A 14,641-nucleotide genomic window follows, 5' to 3' on the forward strand; every position below is an offset into this window, starting at 1 on the left:
TACTACATGTAGTATATAGATATATATACTACATGTAGTATATGTATCTATATACTATGTAGATATAACCATGTCTCCTGTAAGAAAAGTGAAAAGTGAAGTCAAGTCACGCAGTTGTGTCCAACTCTTTGTGACCCTATGGACTGCAGCCTACCAGGCTCCTCTGTCTGTGGGATTCTCCAGGCAAGGATACTAGAGTGGGTTGCTATTTCCTTCTCCAGTATTTCTTTGAGCCCCCTTTTTGGGGGAGGGAGCAAGAATACTGGAGTGGGTTGCCATTCCCTTCTCCAGGAGATCTTCCCGACTCAGGGATTGAACCCGGGTCTCCCACATTGTAGGCAGACGCTTTACCGTCTGAGCCACCAGGGAAGTCAGAGGACCATCTGTTATATGTCTTTTCAGAATCTTTCTCCGGAAGCCTCTTCAACAGGTTTTCCCTCATGATTCATTGATCAGTACTGGGCCTAACAGTTACTTAACAGAAATGAGACCACCATATTTGTCTTAGTTGTTAGGACTTATCCCAAGAGCTAAGGTAGAATTACTCTTTGCAGGTTCACAGTAGGAAAGGATAGACACCCCGCCACCTTCTGAACAAAATCTGGGCTCTAGCAGCAAGGTATAAGAGAAGTATGGCTGTGTCTAATACAGTTGTCATTTGAGAAAAGACATGAGTATTTCAATTAAGAGAATGTGTTTACTAAAGAAACTTGGAAAGCAGACAAAACCGTTCTTTACCTAATTCTGGAATATCAGTCAATAAAAGTCTAATAACTGCAGCACTCAGTAGCAATCTTTGGAACACCCGCAATAAAAGCAAAGAGGATGGGGGCGAGGAGAGATAGGGAAGATTCCTCAGTTTGGACTCATTTCATCAATGAGATACTTATTTTTGTCATCTGTCAGTATGCCTATTTTTAAAGCAGTTAACCTGACTTCAGCAAGTTTTCAGTTTAGTTGAGAAAATAAGAAATAAACACATGAAAATAGAACCATCAGAATTCACTCTAAACTACAGTTATCCAGATACATTTCATAAAGAGAGTATAAAGGAGAAAGAACTTTCTGAGTTTAAAAGAAGAAGTACTACAGAGGTCAAGATGTGGAAAGTGTATGACCTATTCATTCAGAGTTACTGAGATGACTGATCATGAGCTCTTCATATATGAAGAGCTTTGCCTCAAATGGGAAGGTTGGCTGGGGCCAGATTGCAGAAAGCAGAGCATTCAGTGCTGCACTGAGGATTGTTCAACCTTTTCTAAGGTTGCAGTGTATCATGAAAGTTTGAGTTTAGGGTGAGATTACAAAGAGAAACAACTAACAAAATAAGAAAATGCATGGTAAATAGTCCTCAGAATTTCTCTCAGCCACACAAAATGATGTTATCTATTCTTTAAATTTATTAACCAATTTTATTAGGGTGGTGTATTACTAAATCCCAGTCAGAGCAAAAACAGATCCAAAATACTAGGTGAATTTTAGATTTAGTGATTACAGAAAGCCTTTCCATATTTTCTAACCAAATAATTCGATTCTCTTATCCTTGTCAGCTAACTTGTTTTCTGAAAATAGTAAATTTCAGTGCTAGGTAATAAGTTTATTATAATCCTTCTTGGATAACAGCTAACTTTTGGGGGTGGTCACTAATATAAAGCTCAGGGCAAAGCCCAGGACAATTACAAAATCTGTTAACTATATAAACAGTTGAAAGCTTGCCCTTATCTAATAGAAGAATGTATAAGCCCAAAACCTCTACATATGTCTACAGCCAGGTATCACGTGACAGGGAAGGAAGGGAGGAAATAACCTATTCTCTGGGAAACCCCTTAGGTTTCTGCCCTTTGCACTTTTTTTCCATTATTTGTGTAACAGTGCTACAGCTGGTGAGTACAAACTAAAGATAATGATATCAAAATGATTCTAAATCGATCTGTATATTTTATTCATCCAGTAGGTTTTAAAAAGACAATGATCCAGATCTGTCTAGTGTCAAAAGTATTCTGTAGCATTGTGGTCTCTGTGTAGAACTTGAATTCCTTTCACAACCCCACAGTTCTTATCCATGACTAATAGACCATCAGTAGGCCAGGATTTGGAGAAGGCAATGGCAACCCACTCCAGTACTCTTGCCTGGAAAATCCCATGAATGGAGGAGCCTGGTAGGCTGCAGTCCAGGGGTCGCTAAGAGTCGGGCACGACTGAGCGACTTTACTTTCATTTTTCACTTTTATGCATTGGAGAAGGAAATGGCAACCCATTCCAGTGTTCTTGCCTGGAGAATCCCAGGGACGGAGGAGCCTGGTGGGCTGCCGTCTATGGGGTCGCACAGAGTCGGACACGACTGAAGTGACTTAGCAGCAGCAGCAGCAGGCCAGAATTACAAAAGTCTGTGTGTCTTTTTTCATCATTGGTTACATGATTGGTTTCTTCATCACAAAGAAATAATAATAATATTTCATTGTCAGAAAGATCTTTTAGGCTCACAAACCCTGTGTGTTCGTATCTTTTACCTCATTGGCCTTGTAAAGGCAGATTAAAAACAAAAACTAAAAAAAACTGAGTACCTATTTTATGGTGAGTATTCTAAACTAATTGATAATACATATCAACCAGAATGCAGGTCCACTGATTCTCAGTATCCATTAAACTTCCATGCCCTTTTTTGAGCTTTACCAGACATAGGATGGCCTTTGTTGAACTAATGCAGTCTATCTTAACTATCCAGCCATCCCCTTTGTGACCAATAGCATGAATTTTTTAAATGACTGAGCTTTAAAGAGCTCAGTTCATGAAATACAGCCTGGCATTTGTATAAAATTCAAACAGATATAGATGATTTAACCATGTTAGTATTCTACTTTAATCAAGTTTGTCTCAAGTGGGGCAGCCTAATCTATAATTTTTTTTAAAAGGTTTGAGTATGTGTATGTTTTTCCAGTTTAATAAATTAACATTTTGAAGTAGACCATAGCATAAATACTTCATGTCACTATCAAAAAATAGTGAATATAGGTGATTTCTTACCTGAGTAACTCTGTGCACACATCTCATTCCTCAATACTAAGCTACTAAAGAACCACAAAAATTGCGTTTTGTAAAGCAAATGTGTGCTAACAGTTCTGAGTATTTAAACATAAAACTTGCATTAATGATCCACACAGATTAAATGTCCTGTCACAGGCTGATCACCCAAGGATGTTGGGCAAAATGGAGCAAAATGATTGAAAGTAAAATATTATAGGGCTTTCCTGGTGGTCTAGTGGTTAAGAATCCACCTGCTAAAGCAAGGGACACAGTTTTGATCCCTGGTCTAGGGAGATCCCACATGCTGTAAGCCCATGTGCCACAACTACAGAACCCGGGCTCCATAACAAGAGAAACTATGTGTTGAGAAGCCTGTGTACCACAATGAAGAGTAGCTCCTGCTCACCATAACTAGAGAAAGCCTGCACCTGGCAACAGAGACCCAGTGCAGTCAAAAATAAACAGATAAATCTTTTTTTTTTTTTAAAAAAGGTCTTGCAGTCCCTTCTTTAAAAAAAAAAAATATATGTATATATATTAAATATTAAGGGAAACTCTTAGTCTTGCGGTCCCTTCTTTAAAAATATATATATATATTTATATTTATATAGTAAACATTAAAGGAAACTTTTAAAAATAATTTCAGTTCTTTTTAAAAATAGATTATGATTAACCTCTTTATCTATATAAAAATTCAAAATCCTACATTAGTTTTGGAAAGCATTACCAACTCGATGGACATGAGTTTGAGCAAGCTCCAGGAGTTGGTAATGGACAGGGAGGGGAGGCCTGGCGTGCTGCTGTCCATCGGGTCACAAAGAGTCGAACACGACTGAGTAACTGAACTGAGCCGATATACTGAAATCAATGGTAAAGTGTTATTTTATTTAAAAGATTTTGTCTTTGGCCCTGCTGGCTCTTTGATGTGGCAAGAGGACTTTCTCTAGTTGCAGTACTCACTCAGGCTTCTCTTGCTATGGAGCACAGGCTCTAAAGCACACGGGCTTAGTAGTTGTGGTGCACTGACTTTTCTACTTGTGGCAGTCAGGCCTTGTTGCCCCGCAGCATGTGGGGTCTAAGTTCCCTGACCAGGGATCGAACCTTCATCCCCAGCCTGAAAAGGCGGATTCTTAACCACTGGACCACCAAGAAAGTTCCTGGTTCCTTTTATATGAATTCTTCGTGTAGTCAGTTACTGGATTTTTCTGATTGCTAAATTCTACTTGCTAAATGTAAAATTAGCCCACATGCTTCTGTTTCAATGAGTAATTTTAGACTGTCCATAATTTGTGTAGTTAAATTATGATTATATTTGTATGTCTAGCAGGTTACCTTTAATGGACAGAATAATTTGTAATTTGCTTCCAAGTAAAAGAAATTGTTAGTTGATGAAGTATATATAGCATATATTTTTCTTATAATTTTAATATTTAAAAAGTTTTGTATAATCGCATTTATAATTTACATATTTACTAAATATGTAAATCATATTTAGTAATATCCATATGATTAGAAAATATAATCAAGTTATTAGGAATCTTATGTATCCAACTTTTCAACTTAACAAAATATAAATGATTAATAGGAATACAAATACTAGATTGTTCAGCTAAAGTGAACTATAATAGTTCTGATTTACCTTAAGTTTTTAGTTTCCTAAATGTGGCAAATTAACCTAAAACAACAAGCTGTGGTGGAACATAGTTGCTGCGATTCATGGGGTCGCAAAGAGTTGGACAGGACTGAGCAGAACTGAACTGAGACAAATTAAGTAAACATTCAACTTTTCTAACTTTAGATTTCTAATATAATTCAGTTTGTTACTGAAGCTTTGGTTAAGAACAATACTATGTATTTAATTGAATGGTCTTCATTATTTTATATAAATAATTTATTTTCAAATGCAGTTATGAAATAGTAAAGATTTTTGATCAGTTGTTTTGTCTTTTTCTTTTTAAAGCTATTTTAAGACACTGCATTCTCCCCAGTACATAAATTAGTCTTTTTTTTTTCTTGTGTTTTTTTCTTTTTATTCTTTCTGTTCTGAACTTGTATCCTTTCTTTCTGTATCCTTTTTTAATAATATTGCTGCTTTTCTAAAGTTGAAGAGTAAACGTTTAATAAAATTTTCATGATAATATTTTCCAACCTAAATATGTTTTTATATAAATTATGTTGGGAAAATTTTTAGCAAAAAAACCTAAATGTATTTGCGGTCTTTTGAAATTGGTGCATTTGTGTGTTACTAGAGGCACAAATCAGTATAACCCTTTAGAAAGTAATTTTGGCCTTAATGAATTAAGGATCATAAATATGTTCGTACCTTTTAACTTAGAAATGCTATTTATCCTTAGACATGTTCCCCAAAAGGAAAACACAGCATTTTTTATCATTCATAATATAGTGATACTCAATTACTATTCATAATAGCCAAATGAAAGCAACCAAAGTGTCCAGCAGTGAGGTAATGGTGGTTAAGCAAATTATGATGTAGAGAATCAGGTGAATATTAATGTAAATCATTAATAGCATTATCATAAAGACTGTAAAATATGATAGAAGGGCAGAATTTAAATTATGTATATTTTAAGTACATTTTCTCAAGATTCATGTGCATGTGGACAAAGTGTGAAGAACATGTAAACATAAAAGTAGTTACATGTTAAAGTATAGTTTATTCCCTCAACTCCCTCCATTATTTTAATAATGAAAAAAATTTTAATGCGTTGGGCTTATCAGTAGCCAATACCATGCTGAAGACTGAACAAAAATTTTCACATAAATTTGTACACACTTAGCAATAGTATATCTTTGCCCTTTCCTTCAGAACATTATCAAGATCACTGAGTTAACCAAGGTGTGTGGGTGCTTTGGGGTTTTGTTTCAACAGGTACCAGTCAGTGGCCCAGACCTGGAGGTCAAGCTCCTTCATCCCCAAGCTATGAAAACTCACTCCACTCCCTGGTAAGAGCCTCTGAGAAACATACAAGATCTATTTCGTCTAATAGTATGGAGTTGTTTTTTGTTTTTTTTTTTTTCCCCCAGAAAATCTTGAGTAACAATGAAAAAACAGTAGGATAGCATTACACATGAATTCTTTGCTAACAAATGGCCTGATTTAGCTGAACAATATGAGACACATCGGGTGTGCCTTTTGCCATCTGTTCTTTGGGACATTGGTTTTAGGACAGCTGGTTTTAAAATAGTGTTATAGGATTCTTGCTTCTTTGACAGATCTAGGGTTTAATTTTACTGTAATTTTATGTTTATATGTAAAGGAAGTTTAAAGGGAAAAAAACCCAGAGACCAAGTAAGAGAAAATTAGTTGAGCAATGCAAAATGATTGTATTTTACTCTTTCTCATATGATACTGCGTATAGTTGATTACATTTCTATTAAAAGTTTTAAATGCAACATCAGTTATTTTTGTCATGAAGAGTATTGTTTTCCACATTCTCTTTTTATTAAAAAATGTGTAAATTGTATTGATAGAACCATAGACAAACAAGGCAGTAGAATAAAGGAGCCTGTCTAGGTATTGAGCATGAAGAATTTGTGGTAGGATGTTAACTACTGTTGCCTTTCTATGCTTACCACAGAATTACGAAGCATTATAAAAACAAACTAAGGATGACTTGATGGAATGCTAAGTCATGCTATTCAGTAATTCCAGGTTGCAAATAGAAAAGTTCTTTTTCTGTGACTAACAGAACATTTTAAATTAAAGGAAAGTTTTCTTCTCACATTTAAGCAAATATAAGCAATGTGTGCTATTTAGATGCTAACCTTATAACTTTGCTGTTAAATCCCAGCCTTCTCATACCTTAATACAAAGTAGATCTTGCAGGTCTCCGCGTTAACTTTACTAACATGTTATGCTGACATGCACATCAGCTATTTCCTCATCTCTTTTGGAGTTAATCTTAACCTGTGCTTTGCCTCCTGTTCTGTCTTGACTTTGCCAGAAAAATCGAGTTGAGCAGCAACTTCACGAGCATTTGCAAGATGCAATGTCCTTCTTAAAGGATGTCTGTGAGGTACTATTTCTTTTAGATGGTGCCTTTTTTGTGTTTCAGTTAATTATACTTCCTATTATCCATTTAAAATCTTCAAGCCTGTGCAGACTCCAGAGTCTTTTAAAATCAAACAATGACTATTTTCGTTTTTGTAACAATATGTAAGAATAGGCCTTTGTTCTCATATATTGTTGAGTATGATTCTTTTTAAAAGAGCTCTACTGGCATGTGCTTTTGGTTTTTTAAATTCTAATATGTTTGTGTATGGGGCATGTATATATCCACAGACAGATATCATTTCATCAGTTTTGGGAAAAGAGCACATTTGGATATGGTCACCATTTCAGATAGGTATTAAATATTCACTTAAAACAAAATTACAACTTAAATCTGATGGATTTGAGGACCCTTCCCCAAGTTGCCCTCGTTTTGATGTTAAAATACAGGTTATCTTTTTTATCAATGATAATTGAATGCCAGATACTGTAGAGTAGCCTTCAGCTTTTGTAGATGCTAAAAGAAATAACCTCATGCTAGACTGATAAATAGATTTTTATGAAGCAGTGATTTGCTTCTGAAGCTTTGGTAATTTAGCATAGTTTACAAATATCCTTTCTTTGATTGTTTATTTATAATACAGGTAGTTTCTTTTGAAGCTACTTGATGTTGCATATTCACTTGCTGTCTTCCATATATCCCAAAGTAGAAATCATAGCAATTTAATGCATGCAACAGATAAAAGCAGTAACCTCCATGTCTTCTTTCAATCCCTACAGCAATCTCGGATGGAGGATCGTTTGGACAGACTGGATGATGCTATCCATGTGCTGAGGAACCATGCCGTGGGACCTTCTACCAGTTTGCCTGCTGGTCACAGTGATATACACAGTTTATTGGGACCATCGCATAATGCACCAATCGGAAGCCTCAATTCAAACTACGGTGGATCAAGCCTTGTTACAAGCAGTCGATCTGCTTCAATGGTAAAATAGTGCTCATGCTTTTTGAAATAACCCCTGAAGCATGTTTTCCTAAATGTCTTTTGTGAAATCTTTTAGGGAGAGGGTCCTTCTTTTTATAAACAAGGTAGATTGGTTTCTAAGAATTTCTTTACTGTTTTGGACAGGGTCATTGGCTGAGCATTTGACCTTAAAATCCTGCTATGATCATGTGCAAAAAACAGAAACTTTATACAGAGATCATATTAGCTTAAACTTGAATTTTTTTTTTTCGGATGTATAATAAATTGATGGAACATTGAAACAATGTGTAGAAAGTCTTCATAGCAAAAGCAAGAAAGCAAGACTGATTTTCACGGGTTCTGGTATAGAAAAACTGTTTAATAAATTTGGAACCAGCCTTCAATAGAACGGAACACAATAGTATTTGTACAAGTCCAAATTTAAGTTTTTTTCCCAAAGAAAAAAATGTGAGGTAGTTTTGAGAATGGCTGTAATTTAAGTGACAATGAAAGGAAACGATTTTAGATTAACGCCTGAAGAGAATAAAATCATTCAATCCATCTTTTTAAAAGCATGGTAATTCTTTAAAGTAGGGAAAAGTAGCATTCTGCAGCCGTGCAAATCGAAAATTCTGTGTTGAATGTCTTAACTTATTTTTTATATAAATTATGTTTTAAAGTAATGAAGCTTTTTTTGAACCTGCTATTTAATTGAAACCATGTGTTTGCATGTTTATATCATGGTTCTTAAGATTCATTGCATGCTGTGAAATATTCTCCTATGAAACAGATTTCTGACTGTAAACCATGTGATCAAGGCTAACACTCAGCTATCATCGAAATAATTAGGTGCCCCAAATGCTGAAGTCTTGTGTTCTGTAAAATAGGATTGGTTCCAGATTTTTACATTCACATGTCAGGGAGCCATTTATATTCATTTTGGAGCTGCTGAAGTAAACATCAAACAAGGCTGCCTGGTTTCCTAAGAACAATGTTTTCAGCGACATGGGTGACGTTAGATGCCTGCATATCTTAACAACTGTGTTTTTGTTTTTTAATATCAGAAGATCTTAAAATTTCAGTTCAGTTCAGTCGCTCAGTTGTGTCTGACTCTTTGCAACCCCATGAATCGCAGCACGCCAGGCCTCCCTGTCCATCAGCAACTCCTGGAGTTCACTCAGACTCACGTCCATCGAGTCAGTGATGCCATCCAGTCATCTCATGCTCTGTCATCCCCTTCTCCTCCTGCCCCTAATCCCTCCCATCATCAGAGTCTTTTCCAATGAGTCAACTCTTAGCATGAGGTGGCCAAAGTACTGGAGTTTCAGCTTTAGCATCATTCCTTCCAAAGAAATCCCAGGGCTGATCTCCTTCAGAATGGACTAGTTGGATCTCCTTGCAGTCCAAGGGACTCTCAGGCTTTTTTAAAATTAACTTTTGTTGCTGTTGATAAACTAATAAATGCAAAAACATTTATAAATTACTGAATTCATAGAAATTTAAGGCAGTATTTTTATCACTACTAGTGATAGTAGCAAAATAATTTTAATATTATAATAAGATAGCATTTGTTGCAAATATAAATTATTACTTTGCTGAAATACCATCTATCCTTATTCAGAAGAAGGACTTGTAAATCCTCACCTCTTAATCATTTTTAATTCTTCATTGTTAATAGCTCACTGCTCCTACTTCACTTTATCTGCTACAACATTTGATATATCTCTGCTGCTGCTGCTAAGTCGCTTCAGTCGTGTCCGACTCTGTGCGACCCCATAGACGGCAGCCCACCAGGCTCCCCCGTCCCTGGGATTCTCCAGGCAAGAACACTGGAGTGGGTTGCCATTTCCTTCTCCAATGCATGAAAGTGAAAAGTGAAAGTGAAGTCGCTCACTCTTAGCGTCTCCCTCTCTTAGCGACACCATGGACTGCAGCCTACCAGCTATATCTCTGGATCCTCTTAAATAAATGTAGAGTTTGTATGAAATGGAACTTCTGTCTTTGGGAGGTTGTTTTTATCAACTTTGGATACAAGTTGGAAAAGAAATTTTTCAAAATCCATTCTTCCAAAGCCATATAAAAACCTAGTATTTAAAAGGACTTGTAGAGGGGAAATTTGTTTCATTAGATATTGCCCTGAAACTTGTAATTAAGAAAGTAGCTTCCATTATATCCACTAGGAATATGCTGCTTGTTTCAGAGTTGCCAGAGATATTCTTTAAAAAGGAAAAAAACTGAAGGTAATATAGAAAAAATAGAGTTCTGAAACATGAGGTGAATCTGACATAGTCTGAGAAGCAGCACCAGTGCTGCAGCAACTTAGTTGCTTATTTTATCTATCAAGGTCTTCTTTCAGTTTTTATAACCTTCTTAGAGAACACAGAGCTGGGGAAAATCTGCCAGGATCTGCTATATCCAACCCATCCAGATGTAATCACTAATGAGATGGAGATGCAGATGTTTCTGCCAGGCTTACCCTCAAATATTATTAACTGACAAGATCTGACAGTGTCAAGTGAGTCAGTATTAAATTCCCATCCTTCTGAAATGAACTTTTTAGCTGTGAATACTCATTTCTCAGTTTCAGCAAAAGACCAAAGGATGGAATGAAATTAAAATCACAGTCAGCCATTGACTGTCCCAGCTAAGTGTTAGGCATATTGTTGAGGAAAATTTATCCTGGTGGCTGTTATTCGTGTCTGAGGGCTTCCATCAGTACTACCAGGAGCCTTGCTTACATGCCTGACAGCTTTTTTCATGTTCTGAGAGAGTGTGTAATTTGGAGAACATATTGTTGTAACTATTGCCAGCCATCTCCAAGAGTTAATGTCCTGCCTGTATGTGTCTCACCTTCATGTATTCTAACTGTTAATGACTAAGAAATGACACAATTTTACATTCTGGAAACACTTCTTTTTTTGTCTTGCTTAACTTTCTGGTAGTTTATGTTTTTTTCCTCTGTATTAACATAAATTGTTATTTGGGGGTCTTCCCTGGTGACTCAGACGATTAAGAATTTGCCTGTAGTGCAAGAGACCTGGATTCGATCCCTGGGTCGGGAAGATCCCCTGGAGAAGGGAATGGCTTCCCACTGCAGTGTCTTGCCTGGAGAGTTCCATGGACAGAGGAGCCTGGTGGTCTACAGTCCATGGGGTCGCAAAGATACTTTTCCTCTGTGTTAACCTAAGTTAATATTTCTTAGACCCCTACAAATGGAGGTTTACATGGCCACAATTACAAAGTAACCACAGAAATAGCAGTTTATCAGCAATTCTGTATCACCATTTAGAATCTGTAAAGTCAACTTCCCTCAATATTTAATTTTCATCATTCCATTTATTTTTCTGTAGAGAGTAGAACTAGTCTGCTAAACCTTTCTAGGAACTCCATAGAACGTGCAAATAAAATCTTTGATGTAATGGATTTTTGTTCTCCTGGGCATTTATTAGAGGTCACCATTTTAATTCCAGGTTTTGAATATGATGTTACTTTCTCTCCTAGCGTTATAGACAAGAAGAGCCAGAAACTTTTTCTGTAAAAGGTCAGATGGTAAATATTTTCAGCTTTGCAGGGTATATGCTCTGTATCACAATTACTTAACTCTGATTCAGTAACATGAAAGCACCCATAGGTGTTACAAAAACAAATGGGTGTGTCTGTGCTTTGATAAAGCTTTATTTATAGAAAGGACCTCCTTTATTAGCTTAAAAAAATAAAATAAAAAACAGGACCAGATTTGGACCACAGACATACTTTGCCAGTCCCTAGTTTAGAACATAAATTAGCTTCCCAGTGTAGGAAGTGAGAATTAGCAAGGTTTTTTTTTATTTTTCTTTTTCTTGGCACCTATCGCTCTTTTCATATTTCATTTCAATCAGTAGTTTGGGAGTTTTGTGAAGTAGTTGAAATATTTAAGGTGAGCCAGAATTAACTGAGAGTAGAAGACGACGACTTGATGGCAGGATAAAAGTAATACAGAAAGTTCTGCTCTCAACCTTCCAAGTGCTTCCAAGATTACTAGTGATATGAATTCTACGTGGGCAGGTTAACCAAATAGTCTCCTTGATCACAGAAGTAGCTTTGTTCCTGAGAACTTTTCCTGACATTATCAGTTACAACAAAAGCACTAAGATCATCTGCAGCTTATAGTAATGATTTGTAGATACATTTGTCTTTCATAGATGAAATAATTACTATTTTTATTACTATTTTTTTATTTCACACAAAGATAATAAGACTACTACCTGCCAAAAATATTAATAGGGCTCAATATCAGAAGACCTAACTTTGTTGTTTATTTATTTATGGCTGTGCTGGGTCTTCGTTGCTCTGCGGGCTTTTTCTTTAGTTGCAGCAAGTCTATGCGGGCTTTTTTCATTAGTTGTGGAAAGTGGGGGCTACTCGCAGTGCGGGGGCTTCCCACTGTGTGGCTTCTCTTGTGGAGTACGGGCTCTAGGGTGTGTGGGCTTTAGTAGTTGCAGCTCTCAGGCTCCAAAGCACAGTACTTGTGGCGCACAGCCTTAGTTGCTCCACAGCATGTGGGACCTTCCTGGATCAGGAATTGAACCTGTGTCCTGCATTGGCAGGCGGATTCTTTACCACTGAGCCACCAGAGAAGCCCCCTGATTGTTGTTTCTTTTAACTGAACAAACTTGACTAGCACAAAAGGTTAGGATTAAAAGAGATTCCAACCACAGAAATAACATATTTTAGGTATCAATATACACAATAATTAAATATCCTAAAGATTATTATATCAGAAAAAAAAGCTAGTAATTGGATAATTCCTACTTCTTCTCATATAATTAGTGTAGCCTGTCTGCCCTAGTTTCAACATTTCCTCTTACTTTTGAATAGGGTTAACGTTTTCATTTACTCAATTTCTTATTCCCTTTCAGTATTTTTGACAGATTCTCCATATCCTCTTAATCCAAATATAAAATTAAGGCTTTATCAGACACTGTTATTAGCATGTGATGTATCATTTAAAACACAAAATCAGGATTTTTAGAACTACTGAAATGTGAGCACTGTACAGACTATAGTTTTGCTCTCATTTACTTAGTCTAAGAATGAGCTCTTGGAATAAACTGCTGACTGGAAAAAAGTTAATAAGTGGAAAACTGAAAAGGAATGAGACTCATTGATTTCATTTAGGCATTGCAAAGAGATTTCAGCAACATAAAGTTATCGTACATCACATCTGTTTATGGCTGTAATATCTAAAATACCAAGGCCCAATGAGATAGCTCTGTAGCTCTTTTATCTTTAACACAAAGTACCCAGTTATTGTTCAGACCATGATTTCAACTTCAAACTAAGTTGGATTAAAAGCTTTATATTAATGGAAGCTTGATGCAAATCTTTAAAAGTTCCTTATTTATGATACCAGATGAAATTACATCCATGAGATCTTTTGATTTTGTTATAGGCCCTAAGGAAATTTAACTCTGGCATGTCTTTTTTTTTTGTATTGCTTGAGTTTTTGTTGCTTAAGCTATAGTTAGAAATGTGTGTCTTGTATGAAAGCAAACAATGTTCAATTGTAGAACTTAGAGCTACCTTACATAATGATTTTAAAATATAAATCATATCTGATTTCTAAATCCTAAAGCAATTAAACTATATTTTTCCTAGTTTTAAAAGATTTAAGATTGTTATTAAAGACTAACAAATAGAGTAATATTTTATTCAAGATTTTAAGCACTTTTTGTCACATATCAGAGTAAATTTGGAATCATTTTAGCCATATGTTTGAACAGTATTTAATTTTATTAGTAAAGATTTATATACAGTAGAAATTGTGTGTGTAGGTTTCAGCTAAACTAAAGCAGTTTGGTTTTTAACTGTACTTTACTTTTTCTAACCAATTTTTTCCTAAATGGGCATCTTAATTTTTTTTATTTTCATTAAGAACACATTATAGTGCTTTTAAAGCATTTTGATGCCATTTTTTTTAAACTCAAAATTGTTTAAATGTCAACTTTTAAGCTTGAAAATCAGACAGCTTATATATTTACGGAAATATTATTCAAAAGGAACCATAACAAATAGAATTCTTCCAAGTTTTAGCATAAAACCCTCTTCAGGTAAAACAAAATACATACAGTACATAAAGATCCTTTAACCAGTCTGTAGATTAATAGTAAATAGTTAAATCGCTAGTATTCAGTGAATGGTACAAAGTGAGCGAATTATTAGAATAGAATTCAGAATCAGAGAGGAGTTCATGCTGAGTATTTTTCAGTCTGTCCCTTAATTCACAAGACCTCTTATTCATCAACTAATTAGATTTAACATCTTTCCATTGTGGGTGTTGAAGCCATTGGCCAAATTAAATGAAAACAAGTCCCTTGTCGGATGCTCCCACAAAAATAAGGCCATACATAGATTGTAAAGGTTCAGAATGCAAGATGACGTCATTTAATGGAATGGGCCTTTTATTCTGAAGTGGAGCTCTTCTTCATAATCGAGATTTAGAGCATAGCAGGCCTAGAAGTTTTCCTTCCCCTGCTAGTCCCCCAAGAGAAGCAGCCTGTCAGCTGTATGCTAACGAGATGAACAATTAAACAAGGTCCTATCTGGCCGGCCCCACAGACTCTGAGCTCAGACAAAGAACTGTTTATACACCTGTTGCGTG

General features: G+C 35.8%; 1 protein-coding gene across 10 annotated transcripts in view; it reads left to right on the forward strand.

Moving 5' to 3' along the window:
- Positions 1 to 14,641, forward strand: part of TCF12 (transcription factor 12) — a 396,425-nt gene that overhangs the window by 360,193 nt on the left and 21,591 nt on the right. For 6 of the 10 annotated variants that reach the window (XM_070377972.1, XM_070377970.1, XM_070377971.1 and 3 more), the window contains 3 exons: positions 5,915 to 5,988; positions 6,990 to 7,061; positions 7,817 to 8,023. In XM_070377972.1, coding sequence (XP_070234073.1) covers positions 5,915 to 5,988; positions 6,990 to 7,061; positions 7,817 to 8,023 — 353 coding nt within the window. The remainder of the gene's footprint in view (positions 1 to 5,914; positions 5,989 to 6,989; positions 7,062 to 7,816; positions 8,024 to 14,641) is intronic. The other 4 variants (XM_070377974.1, XM_070377973.1, XM_070377978.1 and 1 more) reach the window with 1 other exon arrangement.

This window comes from Bos mutus, chromosome 10 (genome assembly GCF_027580195.1).
Source record: "Bos mutus isolate GX-2022 chromosome 10, NWIPB_WYAK_1.1, whole genome shotgun sequence".
Taxonomy (NCBI): domain Eukaryota; kingdom Metazoa; phylum Chordata; class Mammalia; order Artiodactyla; family Bovidae; genus Bos; species Bos mutus.